Source organism: Pagrus major, chromosome 8 (genome assembly GCF_040436345.1).
Source record: "Pagrus major chromosome 8, Pma_NU_1.0".
Taxonomy (NCBI): domain Eukaryota; kingdom Metazoa; phylum Chordata; class Actinopteri; order Spariformes; family Sparidae; genus Pagrus; species Pagrus major.
This window is the reverse complement of record NC_133222.1, coordinates 20,025,914-20,049,205: the sequence shown is the minus strand read 5'-3', so window position 1 is coordinate 20,049,205 and position 23,292 is coordinate 20,025,914. Positions and strand designations below refer to the sequence as shown.

At 38.4% G+C, this 23,292-nt stretch overlaps 1 protein-coding gene across 4 annotated transcripts in view; it reads right to left on the bottom strand.

Annotated features, from left to right (window-relative positions):
• The window catches only part of plekha7a (pleckstrin homology domain containing, family A member 7a), a 151,572-nt gene that overhangs the window by 38,045 nt on the left and 90,235 nt on the right, over positions 1-23,292 (bottom strand). For all 4 annotated transcript variants that reach the window (XM_073471314.1, XM_073471315.1, XM_073471316.1 and 1 more), the window contains 2 exons: positions 10,145-10,262; positions 1,829-1,933 (listed from right to left, as the gene is read on the bottom strand). In XM_073471314.1, coding sequence (XP_073327415.1) covers positions 1,829-1,933; positions 10,145-10,262 — 223 coding nt within the window. The remainder of the gene's footprint in view (positions 1-1,828; positions 1,934-10,144; positions 10,263-23,292) is intronic.

Genomic DNA, 23,292 nt, shown 5'->3' with positions numbered 1-23,292 from the left:
AATGCTGCCATTTGAAGAGGAAAGGAGATACAGCAGGGATGAAGTCACCTCAAACACAGATATGTGCTTCTTTTTATGAAGCTACAACCATGTAATCCTGTGATATTGACGGTGTGTAACTATGTGTGTATAATGTGATTGAAGACGTGTGTCCCTGCCAGCATTTAAGTTTTTTTCTAATTAAAACATAATTGCACTGCAATAATAGACTGTATATGCATATGAGCGTCTGTGCCTGTGCATTTACCCATGTGTGCATTCCCGCCTGTGCCTGTGTGTATTGGTGAGTATGTGCCTCTGTGTGTGGTCATTAAAATATAATTGCTTTGCAGTAACATCACTCACTGTTTGTCTTGTACTGAGGCCAAGCGTTTTCCAGTGGGACGCTGCCAACTACAGATATTTTAAGTATAACTTCAAATACAAATAGAGTCTCCAGTAATAGCCTGTCTGTGATTAACAGCAGGTGCTCTATATTGCCAAACCACAAAATAAATAAATATATCAAGAAAAAAATAAAACTAGGCCATTGGAGGAACATTACAGGACGATGCTGTCTGGAACTCATCCCTGTAGTGGGATGAGAGAGACGTGAGGAGGCTGCTGTCTGTCAGTCATAACAGGAGGATGGTACTGTTTACAGTATGTGTTTGATAAATTCACAAACCAATCACCAGAATAATTGTTGGCAATGTATGTTTCTGCAAATCACAGATGTGTTAAAACTTTAGATGTCTTTATGTTGCAAAAAAAACATTCCATTTTATCTTGTTAACACTTGTTTAGGGTTAGGAAAACATCATGTTTTGGCTGAAAACAACTGGTTTTGTGGCCACAAACTAGGCTGGCTCCCGACTTCTTGTCAAAAATATCCAATGGTTTCACACTTACAAATGTTGAAACTCAAACTCTCAACTTTATCCTGGTGAATGGGCCTTCAATTCATGAACATTATATGGTAATAATGAGTTTCAGCTTCCATGACAAACATTATCTGACTAAATTATTTATAATGCATAGTTTAAAAAGGTATTTGAAGAACTATCCTGTTGATTTTAATGATATGAATTACTGTATGACTTAATTTAGAACTTATACTTTTCAATCATCAATTATTCAATCCACAGAAAATTAGAAAAGGAAAGTGAAGATATACATCAGAATTATAATAATCTGATCATGAAAATTATGTTTGCTCTTTCTTCTTGCTCGATTAAAAAAAGGCAGCATTTAATATTATGATTCACATTATTTGCTGTTTGTTTCAAGTGTATCTACCCAGGACTCATTGGAAAGTAGTAATGATACAAAGCGGATTATATTGGTGACATAAAAGAAGACAGAGTAAAAAGAAAAGTAGAAGTTTTGTTTTTATATTTTTTGACAAAACAAACAAAAAACATATGTGAAGAGTTTGGTTACACAGCTGGTTCTGTGCATTCTTCCACACTAGAGGTGACAATTTACTTCCTAAAAGCAAGTTCTTCTTCAACATGGCCTCAACCTGTCTTTGCCAGCTATTGGACTGACATAGAGCAGTGAATAGCAGACCTCTACAGCTTGCACTGTGGGTGGATATCTCTAAATTTGATTATACTGATATGCTATGACCATATTTCAGTAATCAGAAAATACGGTTTCCTGGAAAGTAGTCATTCAGATTCTTAATTTTATAATATGGCAGTAAATACAGTGAATACCACAGTGCAAACACAGTCAAAACACTGTCTTGTTTTGTATGTATGTTGGAGAGAGTGTGTTTCTCAGTGTGTGTGTGTGTGTGTGTGTGTGTGTGTGTGTGTGTGTGTGTGTGTGTGTGTGTTCTTACCTGTTTGTACAGCCATCCTCGGACCACCACAGGGACATTGGGATTCCTTTTAATGGCCTGCTCTCTCTTCCCAAAGCTGTGCACCTTGCCACTGGACCGGGAGCCCTGAAACAAACACAGAAAACTTTAATGAGATGTAAGTAAAAATTAAGCCCTCAGCGATGGCTATGAACAGCTGATAAAGTTACAAATGATGTCAACAATATCACTGTATCTAAAGAATATGGTTCATAAATGTACATGTGACTAAGAGATAACACTTTTGTCTCTTATCAATCAGCTGTTACATGTTTTATTGTCAGCTTGTTATTTAAGTAATAATTAATTTACTTTTCACTTCTAATTTGCTCATAAGCAAAGTTGTGCAGCTAAGTATTGAATCTCAACATTACAATTTGCAGTGACAAATTAGCTTGGTTAATGAACTACCTGAAAGCGACAAATAATAATGTCCAATATTTTAACCAGAACATTTATTCTCAGTAGCAGACTGTGGTTGAAAAGGCTGGGAAGAAAAGCGAGTTCAGCAGTGACTTATATTTGGAAACAGGCCGTCTGTGCCTCATCACACCATTCAGTCTTACTTACAAAATCACTGAAAGGACCTTCTCCCACACCATGATTATCTTTTTTCAGGTGCCTCTCTTTTTATGCTCCAGTTGTTACATAATTGCAGTCATTATATGAGCACAGCCAATTTTCCAGTAGACCTTGTTACAGTGTCAGCCATGGCTGCTGTGGCATTTGTCAAACACTGACAAAGCCTCAATAGACGAGAGGAGGTCAGAAAAGTGCTTGAGACCTGCAGGTCAGTGGTTCGACTGCCAGACAGACAACTGTTGAAAAGTCTAGGCAGCAAACCTGAACAGCTACCATCAAAGAGAGCAAGGCAATAACTCCAAATTGTTTCCGTGTCAGCAGTAACAGACTGGGAGCTGCTGTGTGTGTACACTGAAAGAGCACCTTTTCCTAGATTAAAAAAGTCAAGGGGTCGTTCTGTCCCCAAAATAGCCAGTGTATGTTAAATGTCTCCAACAACACTAAATCTCTTCATCTAATTCAAGTTCTTTGAGATTCACCTGCAATTTTCCTGCTGCTTCCATAGTTATGCTTGGGTTTCAGTGATATCAAAGACGTTATTAAAGTGTATATTCAAGCATTTGAAACTAATGTCAGATCATTGTTCCTAGAAGACAACTAAATCTCAGGAGAGCCTATCCAAGCACACATCAGATTACAACAGGGCTGGAAAACAATGATGTAAGCCCCAGTTGATCCTCCTGTTTCTAACACTCTCTGTGAATTGTGTAGGATTTGTGTATGTATTAAGCCAACATTTATTTAGTGAATGCACCACGTTAGCATAATAAATTAAAATAATAAAAGCCTTATGAAAGAACAAAGGGTTCTTGAGATAATGGAGTTGTTGCCTTAAAGCGATACTAAACTGGTAATTACAGGACACAAACACATTCATTTCTGTTGATATCAGAGCAGTAAAAGGAGGGGAAAAGACACAAGACCAGGACACAACGGAAAGGAAACATGTCTTCAAGTGAGGGGAGTAAAAGGCTTCTTTTCATTTTACTGTTATGCCAGCCCTTGTCATGCTTGTCATGATTTGATTATTGTCACTGAAAACATCTGAACCCCAAACAGAAAAAAAGCTAAGCAAACACAGCAAAACCATGCCAACTTCAAACAGAAAGGCTTGAATTTAAGTGACAGTCCTTTAATTGAAAAGTTCTGAACGACAAGTTGGAGAGATACGTGCATACAGATGGAATCAAACTACATCTCAGCTGACAATTGTTGAATTTAAACATTGGCGCAGATGGCACAATGGAAAATAGACCTGGAAATAAAATATTTACGTAAGTGTAACCCATTTATATATCACTATTATATATTCCAATTGTTTTAGTGATTAATCTGCTGATTATTTTTAGCGATTAATTAAGTAATTTGTCTTAAAGAGTGTAAAATAAAGAGTGAGAGTCAAAACAAAAATAGTTGAAATTATATTGTGAGGAACCAACTGAGCAGACTCACTAAATATGCCCAGCTGAGGTCCATTAGCTGTGTTTAACTCCTTGGTAGTATTTCCTACTGTTCCAGCCCATTAAGCTCTAATTCATCCAGCTGCATAAATGTACAACATCTGAGCCACTGACATCAATTCATATTTCACTGCACATATTAAAGAAATGCATCGATGCTGGTTGTCTCTCGCTCTCAAAAAATCACGACATTCTTGCACTATTGCTGTGTTTGTGTGTCCGCGACTGCTGTATAAGCCGGCAAACATACTTATACACTCTGCACATATTCATAAAATCTCATTTCACCATCCTCTACTCTGAAACCTGAGACTGTCCTCCCGGCACCGCACACACATGCACACATACATACACACAGACGCTTGTCACACTGTTATTATAATAAAAAATTGGTGTGACGGCTGCATCAGTGTGTCTATGGACTGGCAGCAGCACTGGGAGGCATCCGCAGCTGGAAAACAGCATACACACTTGCTAATTAGAGGAAGACTGGTTGGCCAAGCATGATGCAAAGACACAGAGCGGCTCCAACAATGTCACATCAGAGTCCCTTATCTATAAATATACAGTGTGTGAGTGTGCACGCGCATGTTTAATAGGTTTGTCTCTGCCTGTATGTGTGTGTACGATGCGGTGGTCTATTTTTAGGTTGAGGGTAATTCTGTGGAAAAGGCTGTGGTCCCTGCTGCAAAGAAGCGCTCTGTCTGGTAGGTGAGTGACTCAGGGTGCAGCAGAGCAGCTATTTGTTACATTAATGGCACACGATCAGACAACCTAAAAGCCCGGAGAGCCCAGTCTAAGACCTGGAGGTTGTCAGCTCAACTCCCCAGCCAGACAAGACTTATCTGGGAGGGTGAGCTAATTAAACAAGAGAGGTGATTTCCTTTCCCTTTAGAAATCTGGTTCAGGTGTACTTACACTAGGCACCTAATCCCAATCTGTTCAAGTGGATCTGATCAGTGGTTAACAGGAGCTGAGTGGAGTTGAACATGACAGCTCCAAAGAATGAATCTGAGTTTCTTTTAGTGCTAACAATTAATCAGAACGTACTATACAGCACTGACAGAATGTGATAGTTTGATTTATAACAGGATTTATTTCAAGTTTTCAAATGAGGCTTAATTCCTTTTTTCCGTCTTATATCAATGTAAATTGAATATCTTTAGAGATTTGACTGTTAGTCTGACAAAGCAAGTGATTTAAAGATGTCAACAGCAAATTTGAAATGTTTTTCCAGAAAAATAAACCAGATAACATGTAAAACATTGTGAAAATATGTTGTGTGTGTGTTTCATGAAGTCATAGTCACCTCATCACTCCACAAAGATCTGTTTCCATTCTCTTTTTGTGCAATGCTTGAACTTCTTTTTTTATTTTGAGCATATCCATTCAGTTTTGACAGGATAAAAACAAACTTAAACTGGCAATAGACACGTTTTCTACTTCAACATATCATTATAAAGTAAATGTTGATTGTACAGTGTAATGGATACAGAATCTTGAAACCATCACCTTTTACAATGGTCCCCTATAAACGTTGCTATCACTCTACAATTCAGTCTACAAAGCACACAGTCACCATGGAAAAGGAAGATTAACTGGTAATCCAATTCTATTATAGACTAAATGATTGAATGAACTCACTTTTTGTCCTGTGTTGTAGTTATTTGTGACTCTGGGGAAAACTGAAACGATCCAGTTGTCTTTGCAACAGTGGTGCCAACAACAATACCATTGTATTGGAGCATATAAGTGTGATGGGCATTTTTTTTACGAAAAGACTAAATGGTTAATTGAAAAATCTGTGTTTTATCTGATGTATCTCTGTTGAAGTCAGAGTAAACCAAAGTCATTAGGATTCATCCTCTCGTGAATATGAATGTCTCTAGGAAATTACATGAAAATCCATCTGATAGTTGCTGAGATATTTTCGTCTGTTTAAAGCGTTGGATCAGCCCAACAGCAATCCCACTAATATGGCTTTAAAACAACCGAACTCGAAAATTTCAAGGCTGGGTTCAGGAAAAGACAGTGATGAGCAAAGTAATATCCCTAAAGCAATGGATTTTCAAATGTGAGTGAGTCAAATGTGACTGTGTGAGTCTAAAACTTGGTGTTGCATGCTTAGGAAGCTGAAAAAAATATAAAACCTTAATAGCAGAAAGAGCAAAATTACATAAAGGATTACAGTTACAAGAATGTGTGTTTGTCAAACTGTACATCACTACATTAGGAGGTGTACCCCTAATGGCAATACTTGAGGGGAGTATCCTTTTCATTTCACTTTCAGCTAATACAGCAAATCAGAGAACTTTAAATGAAGAATCTTCCTTTAACCTATTACTGTCCAACCAAACAAGCTAATTGGTATGAGCTGGTTTTCATGGTCAAAGTGGTACTTGAATTTAAAGAGCAAGAAAAGCTATTCTCAAATATTGAGGCAGGGAACTGATGAGCCATATAAAGCTGCAAAAATTCATAACTGCAAACACAGAAATTACAGGAACTCCTAAATGACATTGACGACTTTGACAAATCCCAAAGAAGTTGTGCAGACTCGTTACGAACATAACATCACTAAATATGCATCCAGCGACAGAGAACACAAGTGCTCAAAGGAGAATTGTGACAGATTACTCGTGGGAGAAATCTGTCGCGTCGCTCCCTCTGATGTTTTGTCAGAGGCGGAATGGATATGACTTATTCAAAGTGTGGATTATTTCTTGACGGTGGTGTGCTATGCAAGGGGGACACGAATGACTCATCTTTCCAGTGAGACAACATTCCTTTGTTCAGAGTTTTTTTTTTTTGTCAGAATGAGGCTTCTGCACTATTTTCCTGCTGCTTGGTGGCAGGGGTGATGAGCCAGAGCACCTGGGAGGGCTGCAGGCCAGGAAAACACGGGGTGTGGAAATGGCGGCAGACCGTTTTGATGGATGCCCTGTCATCTATGTACCGCGCCCGATGACACATGTTCAATCTCAGTCCCGCGGCACCTGTTGATAGGGCAGGATGAGATTTCACGCCACTGTGAAGCTGTGTACGTGCATGCGTGCGAGTGAGTGAAAGGAGATGTAAGATATAGACTGAACGGGGGAAAAGTGATAGGAGGAAAGAGTCAAAATTGATAAATGATAATTAATAATTAAGCCAGAAAGAGAAGCTTCAGAATTCAATCTAGACATCTTTAAATTGCACAAAACTAGAACGCAAAGAACGTATCCTAAACAGGATCTTCATTTTGTAAGCTCATATTGGAATTTGTCAGCATTGCTTATGCTGACTCGATTCAACAAATTCCATAATTTAGGCGGCAACAGCACATTGCCTGAGCCGATGACAGCTTGAAGGGCAACCAGACAAGAGGAAATGAGATAAAAAGCGCAGGGTCCAAAACAAATTTAATTGTGTTTTGTTTTAGTGTTACTCTTCCCACATTTTTCCAACATCAGTATCTGATGATGTGTGTTGTATTCTAGAGTAGAGGTGAGCAGGAATATATGAACACCATTCTTATAACAGAATTTGGCACCTACAGTGTCAGTGTGACCAAAGAAATCCCAACTATATACAGATACAGTACAAGGACTGATTAAAAAGTAAAAGAGAGGAACAGAGATGGAGGATTTTCCTTTTTTCTGATGGTCTGTTAACCTTAAGCCAAATCTGCAGCCATGCTAGTGGCTATTAGTTTATTAGGATCCCTATTAGCTAATTCCATGATGTCAACAAGTCATCCTGGGGTCAGAAACAGCATTATCATTATATAATTTACTATAGAGTGCTGAAGGGATGATGTATTTATGTAGGCTAACCCAGAATTTAGCATCACCCTGGTTCCCTCAACAAAAAGTCTATGGCACCAAAAGTAAAAAGGAAACGTTTGGCTATAAACAAACTACACCATACTACATTGCTAACATCAGCATGCTAATGTAAACACAACAAAGATTGCTGTCATGTTTAAGTTTATCAGCTATACATTTTCTCATTTTTGTTTTGTGTTAGGACGCTAACATTTCCTAATAAGCACCAAACACAAAGTACCGCTAAGGCTAATGACAACACAACAGCAGAAGGTGAAAAGTTAAGAGATCTCAAAAGTGATTACGACACATTTTAAAAGGGACATGACTGTATGAACTGAATTTCATAGCCATCCAACAGTTTTTGAGATATTTTACTAAATGCCAAAAATGTCCTGATGGTGGCCATTGGGGACTAGTCAGAAGATCAAAAATCAAGTCATTAATTAATATCAATATAAAATTTCATGGAATCCATTAAATAGGTCCTCCTGACAGAACTAAAATTGCAATCCAACGGATCTACGAAGGCTAAAAGCGTAAGATATCATGACAGGTGATTTGATTTATAATTAGCCGTATTTTGCAAACATTTCAGAAAAGAGAGACTGGTCACGATAAAGTATAGAAGTTAATTTGATGCTGCAGTGGCAAAATGTCACTTGTTACATGAATAAATACTGAGTTCACTAATGAAATGTCAAAAACAATGCAGCCTTTAACGGTGAAACTGCCCTTCTGTAACCCTTCCTGCGCGACAGACAGGTAGGAGTCAATTTTAATTATTACAGTACCTGCCTGACTCTGAATCCTGCTTTAATAAAACTTAAACCACACAACTACCACCAACCCCTCCTCCTCTTTCTCCAATTAAGTCTCATTTTTCATTCCTGCAGGTCTGTCAAGGATCTTGGTGAACCACAGAAGACCTCTACACCCCCATTCATCATCATCCTCCATCCACACCTGGCATGAGCCGGCTAAACACTGTTGTTAAGCAAGTCAGTAAGGGTCGTGGCCATGAATAAGAGCAACGGCCCGACTACTATTGCTACTACTACTACTACTACTGCTACTACGGCTACTGCTACTACTACTGCTGCTGCTACTACTACTTTATTCATACATCATAGAACTCATCTCAACATGGAACACAACAATGAAGAGTTGGAAAAGATAGTTGGACATAAAGATGTAAGAAAACTGTGGTTGAACAAAAGCAAAATAAATCAACATTGTGTTCACATGCATATTTTGAGACATAAAGCTGCAGTCATAGCCTATAGGCTTATGTTTAAATTGCAAAGCCGAAGCGAATTGTATATTGTATAATATTGTGAGGACTAAATTCTCTCTTTCTATGCAAAATGTTTGGCCTTTGAACATACAGCTCTTGCTGTTATTTTCTATCTTACATCCAATTCAAATTTATTTAAAAAGCACATCTAAAACAACAGTTGGCCAAAGTGTTGAACAGTCAAAAATAGCAAAAAACAACACAATAAAACAGAAAGGCCATGAGAACAAGAAAGGCAACCCTCCCACTGAATCAAAAGCCAAGGACTAAAAAATGTGTTTTGAGACAGGATTTAAAAACAGGCAGTATAGAGGCCAACTTAACATGTAGAAGCAAGAGACAGGTTGGAGTTAGCCCACTCAATTATTTGTAGATAAACAATAAAATCTTGAAATCAATCCTAAAGCGTACAGGGAGCCGGTGAAGTGAAGTGAAGCCAGCGCGGGGGAAATGTGCTCTCGCTTTCATTTTTCTGTTAAAAGATGAGCTGCAGCATTTTGGACTAACTGCAAGCGTGAGATGGAGGCCTGGCTACCACCAACATAAAGGGCATTACAGTAGTCAAGTCGGGTGGCAATTAAAGCATGTATAACCCTTTCAAAATCACTAAATGATAAAAAGGACTTGACCTTAGATAAAAGCCTCAGCTGGAAAAAGCCAGATTTAATCACTGAGTTTATCTGTTTGTCAAAGTTAAAGTCTACATCACTCTATAAGACACAGATTGGTGCTTCTCACTCCTTGGAGGTTGAGGACATTAAACTTGTCCTGTTCTTGCAAGCATTGCAAACAACCTGAAACAGCTTTACAAACAAGGGTATCAAAAGACAGGTGCTTTTTGGACGCAAGGACATTTCATGGAACCAAAAAAGAGAGAGGTTAGACATGTACTCTGCATTGTAGTCAGTAATTCATTACCCAAAAATTACCAAGGCACACTGCTTTGCAAAAGTTAAAAAGCCCATTTATTGAAAAGTAGATGGTGTCACATATAGAGACACACCTGCAGGTTTAGATGTATCTTTGGCACGACAGGGTCATCCATACTAAACGTAATTGTCCTCAGCATGCCATGATGAGATTTAAAGACAACCGTAGCAGAATGACACTAAACCACACACACACATGCACAAAGACACACACAGAGACTAACCTTGGAGGCAGAGGTGCTGTCCACAGTGGACGAGGTGATGGCAGTGGAGGCCTCGCTGACGGTGGTGCTGGAGAGCTGCTCACCCGCTTGTTTAGACATCATGCGAGCACCCTGCGGCCTGGACAAGAACACACACAAAAAAAACAGGAAAAGGGTGAACACAAAAAAGGAAAACAAAGGAAAAAGAAATGAAAAGAGAAACAGATCTTGTGATCATTCAACTTTTAATGTGTGGCTCTAAATCTGTTTCCCTTTTTGTTTAACAATCATCCGTCATTGATCTGCATCAGTATTGTTAGAGGAATCTCAATCCGACCCCTATGACTGCTTAAAGGTGCTATTTGTATGAAAAATTGATTTTTGAGTTTCATTCCCAACTCGTCAAAAACTGACGCTTTGGGATGGCTGCCGACCCGTCCTATAATCCCAAAGCGTCTGTTTTTGACAAGTTGGAAATGAGACTCAAAAATCATTTTTTCTTCCAAATAGCACCATTAAACTTTTATTTTGTCATTTGGTTGATGTGGAATTACAATTTATTATCATCAATATTTCTAAAAGATTCCAGTAAAGTAAAGTAAGGATGTAAAATAAATAAGGCAATGAGGAGGGAAGGATGGATGAGATGTGCTTAAGTTTGAGGAGGAAGATTCCGAATAGCATATGTCTGTGTGTGTGTGTGTCTGTGTGTGTGTGTGTGTGTGTGTTTGTTTGTGTGCGTGCGTGCGTGCGTGCACACTCATGTAAAAGCCAGACAGCTAACATCTGACACTGAGACAGCTGAATGACCTGAAGACAGGGTGTCCTAAATTTTCTCTCCTCTCCTCTCCCCACCATTACACACCTTAGAGGGTTATGAATAAAGTCCTTTTTCTGTGTGTGTGTGTGTGTGTGTGTGTGTGTGTGTGTGTGTGTGTGTGTGTGTGTGTGTGTGTGTGTGTGTGCGTGTGCGTGTGTGTGTGCGCAAGAGAGAGAGAGTGTGTGAGTGATCTATTTTCCCTTTGTACCCTCAGGCCAGTGCAGACCTATTACCTTACATGACCGTCTCACAACAGGAAGCTGATAAATAGACGTACAAAGCAGGTTCACACAGGTTCAGCAGAAAAATAAAAGTGCACAGAGCAGCAGACTGTGTTATGTAACTGTGTACTTCAGGAAGATGAATTAGCACTGGTTCCTACTCCCAGTGTAAACTAGACAATACCGACACAAATGTGAGACTGGAGACATTATGTCACAGTCAAATAAAAGATTTTTTTCTATGCTTAAAAAAATTATTGTTGTGAATATATACTCTTGTTGGATATAATCTCAATTATGCTTTATGATGAGAAATGGAGTCTTTTCATGGCATTAAGCTTTTGTTCCCTCGAGAAGAGCGAAACTGAAAATATGGGTAAATAGAGGGAGGGCTGGCATGTGACGAGAGTCTGGGCTTAGACTCTGGAACATCACAGGGGAAAGCTAGGCAGACAGGAATTCCCAGAATTCCTCATCTGTACAGAGATTTACTAGAATGACCTCAAAATATGGCAGCATGTGAGTTGATCCACCTGAACAGCCTCATTGACAGTCAGCAGCTACCAGTTCAAGGTCTACTTCTTTCATACAATTTCAACTGGCTGGTGAAACAATGTCAGCAGCTGGTAAGTTTTCAGATTTTTTTTACTATGAATCCAATGATCCAGATCAGTAACAAAGTACAAATACTTTGTAACTGTACTTCAGTAGATTTTCAGGCATTTGTACTTTCCTTGAGTATTTATTTTTCTGACTTTGTACTTTTACTCCCTACATTTTTAAACAAATATCTGTACTTTCTTGCATTTTCAATACAGGCTTATTACTTTAGTTTTAATGCATTTGAGGGGAATCATGGATTATTTTTATTTTGCATTATTGCCTCCTTCCCAACATCACATGACTGATTTCAACCTATCTATAGTCTACCTATATCACGCACGGCAGACGTAGAGAGACGGAAACAGAGAGGGAGACTGGAATGGGGAGAAAAGGCGTGTTAGTGTCTCGTATCTGCAGAGACCCTGCAGCTCTCTGCCTGGATTTTCTTATTATGTCTCTTTGTTGCTGCACTCGGGACGCTTTACCAATCCAAAATGTCGCTATATGATGTCCTGGGAATGAGACACAACAATCAACTGTGTTCGTGGTGAGTTTACAAACAGCTCGGACAAATCCTACTGATTCTACCTCTAAGTTTAATAGACTTTAAATTAAATTAATACGACATGACGTTCAGTTAGCTTTGCACAGAAATGGCTGGTAGAAATGTCCTTCAGAGGGATACTTTTACTTTTATATTCTGATTACATTTCTGAGTACTTTATTACTTTTACTTGAGTAAAGAAGTTGAATCAGTACTTCTACTTTTACCAGAGGCTTTTTCTACACAAGTATCTGTACTTCAACTCGAGCAAAGTATACTTTTGCCACCTCTGTCGACACCCAAATGTCACCTTTTCAGAATCTAGTATAACAACCTTTTTACAGAATAACCACTATGTAATTTAATGTTATCCAACAGTTTAGGCCAAAAACAGATCTATAAACCTACCTCCTCCATGATAGAAAAAAAAGGACTGTGAATGAGTCTCGCAACAAAACAAACTATTCAGGGATCAACAAGTCATTTTCACACTTTTCTGAAAACATACAATAAATCATACTTTACTAAAAAGAACCATTAACACAGAAAAAGAAGAAAAACATGGCAGTTGAAGAAACGTGTTTTAAATATAATTTGTGATATTAAACACAGGTCTGAGTTGAGTATTGAAATGGTTCTGTTCGGGGTTTTGACTTCACTCTTTCACACTTGCACAGCTCACAGCGATATCCAACAGACTTCACATCAAACAGATTTGCTAACCTGCTACAATAAAATATTAACACATCTTCTCGACTGCAGTCTTTTCCACAGCTTATTAAGCTTTTGTTTTCGACACAGTCTTTAAAAAATTAACAGCAGCTCTCACTGGAGATCATGTTCTTATTTATTTTTTAGACAGGCAGTGCGTCTAGACAGTTGTGGATGGCTATCTTTTATCATTTGCCAAGGATAAAGGTACAGCATGACGCCTAAAGGATCATTACCAATTATTATCAGTACCCTCGCTACAGTCACACAATTTCAACAACTACACAGTATTGTTCATGTTAGTCAGTAAAACACAGTATTGTTCAAGTTGACTTTTTTGGATTTGGTCATTTTGATTTCATTTAAATCACTGATGTCACTGAAGCTTTAATCTCCGTTTGGGCAAATGTGCTGTTTACACCATCTGGCTATCACTATGAAATAGACAGTTGTCTCCCAGCAATATGTGAGGATTTTGACTGGTTGTTATATTTTGATGTGCATTGTGTGCAATGATCTTTAATCAGACTAAGGCTCAGATGTACACAGATCAAAATGACATGTAATACAACTGGATAAAAACAGGAATATGTCACAATACATAAACACAATTGGTCTTTTTTCTCCCAAAAAGTTACTGAAACAGAGACAAGATTAATCTCACAAAGTTGTTCGTTTGCTTCCGTCACTGCATCGTTATCAGTGACTTTTTTCGACAGTTTGTTATTATTTCAATGCAAAATTTTTGTGTTTGTGGGACGTTTGTCTTTGGTATGTTCTGCCCTTTGTATTACGTTTTGATTTATGCTGTGGCGATATCAAATTGCTGTTCATCTTTACATTTTTATTTTCCTCCCCTCATTTTCTTTGTGTCACCCTGAAAGACAAACATCACCTTTATGGAAGCTAATGAGGATCTAAACAAAGCTATGCTGCAATGATACAAGGTTACGGTCTATGACATCTAAGTATTACATCTAAAAGGTTGAATTTTTGTAGAATAGCTTTAACAAAAAAAAACAAAAAAAGACAGGACACACAAATCCCAACAAAACTTGACTGCCTGCTTGCTGGCTACACTCCTGAGTATCTGTTTTCACGATGACAGCCCCGTGATTGCTGCTGTCTCACTGTGGTGAGACAGATGAGACGTTCCACACTGGATGTTTTATTGTCAAAAGACTGACACCAGGCGGAGTGTGTGTGTAAATCTGTCTGATTACTTTCAGAAGGGAAAACACTGGCAGCGTAATGCATTCTTCCATCCAAGAATCCAACCTAATTACCTAGCACTATATTTTTCTCTTGACACACCCCTCAATCTTTTTCAAATAAATCCATATATTTTTAGTTCACACATTTGTGTGTCTTGAAGGCTTCCCTTCAATTCAGAACAGATCTTTCAGTGAACAAATTATGCTCCAATTCATTTGATTTAGAAATATTTTTTAGAATAAATCAAAAATATTCATCTCTTTTTACTTTATCTACTCCATCTTTGTCTCACTTTTTATCCTGTATGAGAAGATTTTGTTTTTCTCTTGCTGTATTCCTCCCCACATTTCTCTCTCTCTCTAATGCAAATCAACTGACTGAATGCACTCTCATCTTCCCTCCATATTACAGGCTGCACTATAACACACCAACACAGCCACCAGTTTCAGTACATTACCAACTTCTATCTAAAGATGCATAATGTAAGTCTCTCGAATGTGGTTGTGGGTGGGTTAGCTCTGTTTTCATTCTGCTGTCAAGAGAATTTCGTGCAAACATTTTAAAGGTCAGGAACTATAAAAATGTAAATTTGATGCATTTCATCAAAGTCAAATTAATGTATTCACTGGAAAGATTTTTTAAAAATGTAAAAAGAAAGTCCATTTTTTTTTCTCTCTCATAATTGGTATCAGGGACAGTCATCCTTCTTTGATGAAGAGCTAATGTTGCACATGGACAGGCAGTTGGCATTTGTGTATAATTTCCTTACCATAACATTATTCTTTATGTGTGACTTTTGGGGGAATTTGTTATTTTATTCAGCTTCTTGAGATGCCAGTTGCAAAGAGGCTGTTCAAAGGTAAAAGCGACAGAAGAGCAAGAGAAGAAAAAGAGTATTTTCTGACCTTGCTGAAAGAGAGAGGAAATCACCAGAGAGAGGAAAACAGCAGAGAGACGAAAGCAAGATGAAGTAAAAGACAGCCTTTTATATCTTCACAGAAGTATTCAAAAATCAGACAAATTGTACCATTAGTTTCTCTGCAGTGAGGTATACGACACTCTCCAATGTAAGGACACAGATTCCACAGGGAGTCTGTTAACTGACTTTCTATATAGGTTCAACTTCACTCAATTAAAAACCCAAAAGGGAGCTCCTGAGACCCAGTATTGAGAGCCTCTATTTGGCCAATGACTGCAGACTATAGCTCTTGACCTGAAGGGCTGGAGAAGGGTCTGACCTTCTCTTTTCAAGGAATGAATCCATATTCAACAATGCTCCTGGAGGTCCAAGAGAACACAACCCACTTATTTACTTCAAATGCCTGAAGAGGATGGGGTCAGTTGTGGTACTCTGTTTACTTCTATGCAGTAAACAGAGAGATTAAAGAGAGACTGAAACACAAAGAGTCTGAGAGAAAGAAAAGCAGGAGAGACAATGACAGAAAAAAAGGCAGAGCTATCTGAAAGGGCACAGAGAGAGCAGTCTACTTGCCGGTTTTAAAACTGTTCAGGCAACTTAAGGATTCTCATCAAGTCAACAAATCAAATGGACTGAACTAATTTAATTGAGTGGCCAAGGAGAAAAAGAGAAATAAGGGTAAGATGAGGAGATTGAGTAATTCTAGAGAGACCACATGAAAGGAGACCGTCACACTCCACTGAGCATGTCGCTCCATCAGTATGGTGTCCATACTCTAGCTGTTCAAGCTTTAATCTCATGTGGTGATGATTTCATATTATTGTATTCTATTATTTTTATATTTAATATGACTTTGTTGTCTGTCTATGGTGTGCATCTGTCACTTTAAATGCACTAAACATCAATTTGTTTAAAGCGTTGGCAGCCGTATTTGGATTAAATGGGCACATTGCCAACACCAATGTCAGGAGTCTAACCTTAGACCTCTCAAAATCATTTTTGCTTTTTTTACAGTCTCTTCCTGTCTATTGATATGGGTTTTTTTTTATTCAACTTCACATGTTGTTATTTATTCTTTGTGTATGGACTGGGAGAGGATTTGAAACTGTTGACAACATCAGGGTTGGGCTGATGAGCGGTGCCATGTCCATCATCGATGGCCATCGACTACTGAGCCCTGACCATCGTAACATCATTATTTAAAAGGCGCTCCACTGGCAAAGTGATGTGTCCCCTCTGAGTTGCTGTAAGATAGAGTTGTTGTGAAAATGAAAAGAAGTTTGTTGCTGGTCAGTGCATTAATGCTATGTCTCCATGTCATCGTCCATCATGATGTTTCTCTGTGGACATCATCATCATATGCCAATTCTTCAGACAGCGCCCTACCCTAACTGCCATTACATTTACCATTTTTTGTCTACCCTACAGATAACTTTCCATCAATTTAATTTCTTATAACAGTACCACATGTGCTGTTAATGCCAAGTGAAGTCCATGTAGTAACATATGTCCAAACACAATCACCAATGAGAGTTCATGTAATCATTTTGTACACGGAGACCTCCGATTTCTTGTAACATTAATTCCTGAGCTTTCTGTTACATTATAAGACATCGTTCAATCATTCAACACACAATACACTGGCACTCTGGGAGTTTCCAAATACTGTTAGCTACTAAGCAGTTCAAGTGGAGCAGCTTTGATTTTAGTGCTTTGCTCAAGGGCATGCTGATTGTAGTAGCCGAGGGGGCAAAAGCTTTATTCAGTTCATCTCCCTGCCAAGATTTTTTCAGCTGGTCTTATTATTCAAACTATCAAACATCCCGTTATCACTCAACAATTCTGACCTTTGACCTCTGATCCACATAAATTAAGCCCAATGTAAACTGGGTGCATGATGGTTTTACTGATTTTATCTACTGTATGTCAACATGTCACACATGGTAGCATTTATTGGCATGTGCTGTCATTGATTATTCTGATCAGAAATCAACAACATCTTGAAGATTCAGACAGGCAACAGCCGTCTGTTATTCCGCTGGAAAATCAGAATTAAGGGCGTCAACAAAGCGATGATGAACAAAATGAATCATGCACATAATTAATATCAAATGAAACATGCTACTCTTTGAGCTTGGTTGCTTCTGTTGAAGAGACAATGTGAGCAGTGAAGCATGTTTTGTTCCCACAGAAAGTGTTCCCCCTCCAGCTGTTGACTGCACACAGACAAATGACACCACCCCTTTCTTTAGAACGTGTTACTGTATGTAAAACGTACACACACGTTCCTTTAATTTTAAAGGGTCACTCCGCTGATTTTACACTTTATAGTAGTTTCCTCATCACAAAGAGTACTACTAAGCTTGTGAGAGCTTTTATATAATATCTTCTGAAGCTCTATCAAATTCAAAAAAATTAACTTTGATGATTTTATCAGAGTTATCTCAGTTTGGGCTTGAGGCTTACAACTTTTAAGGGGGTGTAATGAAAGATGCTATTGAGTTGTCATCCTTTAGTGAAGTGTCATTAAAAGGGTACTCCAATGATTTAGTACTAGTCTTCTATACAGTTTGGAGAATCACAGTAGACAGATTAATATAAAATTGTGAAAATCAAAGAGCAGAGGAATCAATTTTAGTCTGTGTAGCTTCAAAAACACTGGATCCTACAATTCCCACAACGCAACTCAATAGTCTTTTCATTACACCACCTTGAAAACCTACAGTAGTTTGACTGTGCGTTCATGGGCTGTCAGAATTATTGGAAACACGTTTTTCCGACTGTGAATATTCACATAAATGCCTCTTAAGTCGGAACAACAACTCAGAAAAGTCTGAGAAATTTTGGCACATGAATTGCCGAGTTGAGCATGACGCTGGAACAACAAAAGTAAACATTGGGTAGATAACGTTTTCCAACGTCATGTATCGTAGAGTCATTGTATGATTTCCTTTGCTCTTCCTTGTCACTCCATACTGTAAACAGCAGTCAACGTGTTGTTTAAACATTCACTAAAATGCGAAACAATTTCTTTTCGGCGTCGATTTGAGGAACACGCGAATGCAGCGTGTAATACAAATTTGGAGTGGTGTGCTTTCAAAGCTTGATCTATACTAAAGACTAAAAATCTTGATATTTCAGCCTTTGCTGCCTCAATTTTGACATTTTTTTTAATTAATCTGTCCCTGAACTTTATGATGTGCAATACTGAATCACTGTATTGAGTACCCCTCTAACAACACTTCACTGAAAGATGGATTTTGACAAATAAAAGAAAGTGATGCAGGAATGGAGCCTAATCTGGCAATCACTTCAGAGAAATCAACTCATCTACCCAAAATGCACTGGGCTGCTGTTTCACCCCCAACCCAAAGACAATCCTTTGAAGTGACTTCAAAAGCTAGAAGCTTCAAAATAAACTGTGCAAGCCTCATCCTCACAGCCCATCATTAAACAAAATGCATGGAAACATGGGACCAAATATCACTAATGAAGACTCAAAAGCACAAACACAATGTTCAGCTTTTGTGAAATCTTTCAGTGAATGCAAATATGCCATTTTACTTCTGCCCTTTCTGGGAATATTCATTGTTCTAGTCTATTTCTGATGTGACAAATGACTATGTGGAGAAGGAAAAAAAGGAGGCAAATAATAGTCAAGGGCACAAGATGAGCACTTACCAACCCAGCGAGAGTATGACAGGGCAGGAACAGGCAGATCTAAAGAATATTGCATAGTAATCTCACTCAGTGAATTGGTCATGAGTCAACAGTGAAACTACAGTCTGGGTTGGAGGGCATTATTGGCTGCACATCAGCAGGAAGGCAGTTCGCCTCCACTTTTCATGTCTGTGGGAGGAAGAAGCGGTCATGTTGTGAACAAAGAGACCACGCAGGAGATTTAATCAAACAGGGAATGTAATTGTCAGAAGGAATCTGACATTTTACAACAAGACTTTTCCTGTATTATAATGATACCTCTCGCCTGAACATGAGAAAAAGTCACTTAAGAGACTCAAAAACTTGGCAAACTCCTACAACCAAAGCTACACATAAAAAACACATACAGCTGCAATGAAATATGTCAAAAATCAACAGCGCTGGCAGCCCACACAGGCACAGCTGACATTTAAATACTGCCAGACTCCCCCCACACAGCTCGAGTGCTGCACACCAAAATATTCAGAAATGTTGCACTAAATTATCTGAGAGAAAAACACAGGTACTCTGTCCTCAAACAGAGAATGGAGATCATTATTTCAGCAATGACACATTGTTAAACCAAATATCCCCTCAACTGTTTGACGAAACTAAACAAAAACTTTCCTCTAAATATATTGGTAAGAACAGCCCATGTCCCAATTTTTAAAGGAATATTACTAACAGTTCTCCAAAAATAATCCACTCCTGCATCTCCAGCTTTAAATTCCCTGAAACTTCTATATAAACAAATCATTCAGCGTGATCGTCCTCCATGATGGTAATAGAGCTAAATTGTCTTATGCCTGTAACTTTGCTTCTGAGTTTTGAGCGTAAGGAAAAAGTTCATATTCAGTTAATTTAGTGGAATACGCTTTTTTGTTAGTTGAGTGAGATGACAAGATACCAGTCTCATATCTGTGTATGGAGTATGTAGCTCTATGGAGCTGAATAAAAAAATTAAAAAATGTACAATTACAGGCATCATAAAAGTAGACTTTACACATTAGATTGTTCAGGCATGCCTCTACCACTGAGTGTATGTCATAAGCATGGCCATTTGGACAGATAATGGCTACCAGTTTGCCTCTGCTTCTAATCTTCATGCTAAACTAGGATAAACACTTCCTGACCAACATATCCTAACTCCAAACTCGTCACATTCGGCAGCTTTGTCAGTGGCCTTAAGCTTTAAACTATGACACTCTACCTACCCCTCTAGTGTCAGTTTTGCACTTGAGTGGCTCCGCGGTCAATTTAGCACTAATACCTTACATGCAACATCTGGTTAAACTTTCAAAATAAAGGCTCTGTGGTTGAGTTAGCAACAATACGTAAAATACAACTTTTGGTTAGACTTTCAAAATAAAGCTGGCTAACAGATTGCATATTATGACATTTTGTACATTTTGGAATGATATTTATGATGTCACCGATTGCAGTTTGGAAAAAAAACCAATTTGGTTACTATTAGTAAAAAATAATCCTAGGTTAGGATTATGAAAAGATCATACTTTGGGTTAAATAACTAACGTAACTTACATCAGTGGCGTAGTATAGGTGACGTCACGTAGGTAAGACGAGGCACCAGCAAAGAAAGCATATAACAATTCTTCTTAAAATCATGAACTACATATTTAAGGTTTTGTTATACTAGGAAATACATTTGTTCATTAAGTGTTGTACCCATTGTGTGCTTATAAGAAAAACAGCAACTAAATTGATCAAGTTTAAACTGACTGAGTTTTGAATATTCAAAATGTGAGAAAATCAATGAGACACTCTTTGCCAAATCACACATACCATCTACAACTGTTTCCCTCTGTTTCAATTCCACACTGCTGCTATGGCAACAGTCAACCAAAGCATTGCCATGCTGCACCCCTGGCAAAGCACCATGTGTGCACTCATCACATTGCTGGCGTAGCTTCTCTTAAATCACCAGATCCCATATCAATGAGCAGGGGCAGGGTCAGAGACAAAAAAAACAATGTGGACAACCAGAGAGAGAACAGAAAAAGCTTCTGGAGAACATGAAGCGGAACAGAGGGGAATAACAGTGAGGAAGAATTGAGAGAAACAAATGTGACAAAAGGCAAGATTTTTTGTTCATCTCCATGCTTGATCTGTTCCAGCAAAACTAACCCTTTTTGACCTGCGCAGTTCCAGTGACAGGTTTGCATTTGATTCCAGAGACATAGTAAAAGACAGTTAAATAGGTGTCTTCTAAAAGATTTTGCTCTAAAATTGGTCTTGAAATCTAGACTAGAGCATGACAAACATGAGACAAGAGATGTGTGTTATGCTCTGCAACAAAGTTGAGCAGGAAATTCTGAAATTCAGGAAAGTTTGGTTAAAATTCTATATTTGGCTGTCAAGAAAAGAAAAAAAAGGACATTTCATCAAACTGTCCAGGAAACGCAACTTTTAAATTCCACTAGTATTCATGAAATAAACATTCAGACAGACGCAGTGCAAAACAGACTTAGACACACTTCAGATGCAGACAGATACTGAGACCCCGACAGCAGCAGCCAAGGAAGTTATTCCATTTCTCCTGCTGCCAAACTAAGAGCTGATAAGGTACTCCTAGGAGCTGTAAAGTCCTGACACTTTAGCCACTTTAATCGGTGATAACCCCTGGTGAGCAGGCCCGCTGACGCCAGCCTCCATACACACACATACAAGCCGCACCCCGCTGTAAATAACGCTCTCAGATTTAGTTTCAACTCTGCTTTGATGGCTTGTGAGCCGATGCCTCCATCAAAGTTGTAACTGACATCAAATGAAAAAAAAAAAGCCTGGCTGATGCAGCTGGAGCCGGAGGTGACAGATATATTAGAGCGTGAGCCCCAGTAAACTCCACAACTTGTGTGCCAGCATGTGGTATCGAAAGGGTGGCAGCAATCTAAAGGTTAGCTCTGCTCCAGCTGAAAGCCTCAGTGGTCGGCTGTCAAAGGTATGAATGTGTGTCGAAATATATTAATGTGAAGCAAGGTGATGCTGAAAAAGAGCAGCTCAGGAGGGTAAAAACTTCATCCTTGGATGAATTTCAAAGTTTACAAAAGAGCTTTAGCCTAAGTGAAAGCCTTGAGTGCTTCATGCAGCCTCATGGAAGCTTTAAATAGGAGCACAGAGATATTTGGAGAGTGCCTGGGGCAGCAGCTGAAATCGTTTTTCTTGTATTGTTTGCAGTGGTGTGAAGGTAATTGGAATATTAGGGTTCACAGCTAACAGACGCAGGGTTTATAATCCTAGCCTCCCATATACATTAATGGTAATTACATGACCTTTGTTTTAAACGGTACATAGTAATTAGATGAAAGGCACTTCATGACTATTTACAACCAAACATGTAACCCATAATACTACTGTTATGAACAACACAGGCAAGGATTATTACTTCACCAGAAATGGAAATTTTTATGGTGAGGGGCAAAAAAAGTATTAAACTAAAGCCCTATAGCAATAACACACAAGGTCATTGGATTTAATGATTATTGGCACTGACGTGTTGTGATTAAAAGAACTAGCCCCTAGCAATCCCACTCTTATTTAACTGAATTAAAGGCCCCAAATATATTGGATACTGAAATGCTTGAAATCCTCACTCTGTTGACTCAAATGCAAAAGTTTGACCAACAGTCTTACGACCTTGTTTCAAAAAAAGTTGGTCAGCTGTGAAAAAAGTGAATAAAAACGCAAAAATGCAAATGAACTATATTTACTGATAGCAGTTTTATGAAGTGCTCCTGAGCCCATGCAGTAATATCCTTTATACAATCAGGTGTTTCACAAAGTGTTGAACCTCGCCCCATCATTGCCAGTGAAGACTGAGCCTTTCGGGGACGCCCCTTTCATACCCGTTCATGATAATATCATCTGCTACCGAAGAGCCTTTTTACCCGTTTACCTGTTGAATGTTCCAAACAGGTGTTTTTGGAGCATTCCACAACTTAACTTTTGTTGCTCCTGTCCAAACTGCTTTGAAACATGTTGCTGGCATCAAATTCAGAATAAGCAAATATTTACAAATAAAAATCAAGTTAATAAGGTAAAACCTTAAATATGTTGATTCTGTACTATTTTTAATTCAGTATATGTATAAAAGGTTTAGCAAATGATCACGTTCTGTTTATTAATGTTTTTCACAGCATCTCAATGTTTTTGAATCAGTTATATTCATAAAATAGAACCCAAATTAAAATTTCATCCTCAAGACATAATGTAGTTTGCAATATTGTGGAAACAACCTTATTTGCTTTCTTGCAGAGAGTAAGATTAGATGGGGGGGATACAGCTAGCCTGGCTCACTCCAAAGTTGCAAAATCTGCCTAAAAGGACCTTTGAAGATCTTATTAAGCTTAAGATAACTATCTTGTTTGTGAAATCTGTCAACAAACACAAAATAACAAAACAACATTTGTGGTTCAGAGT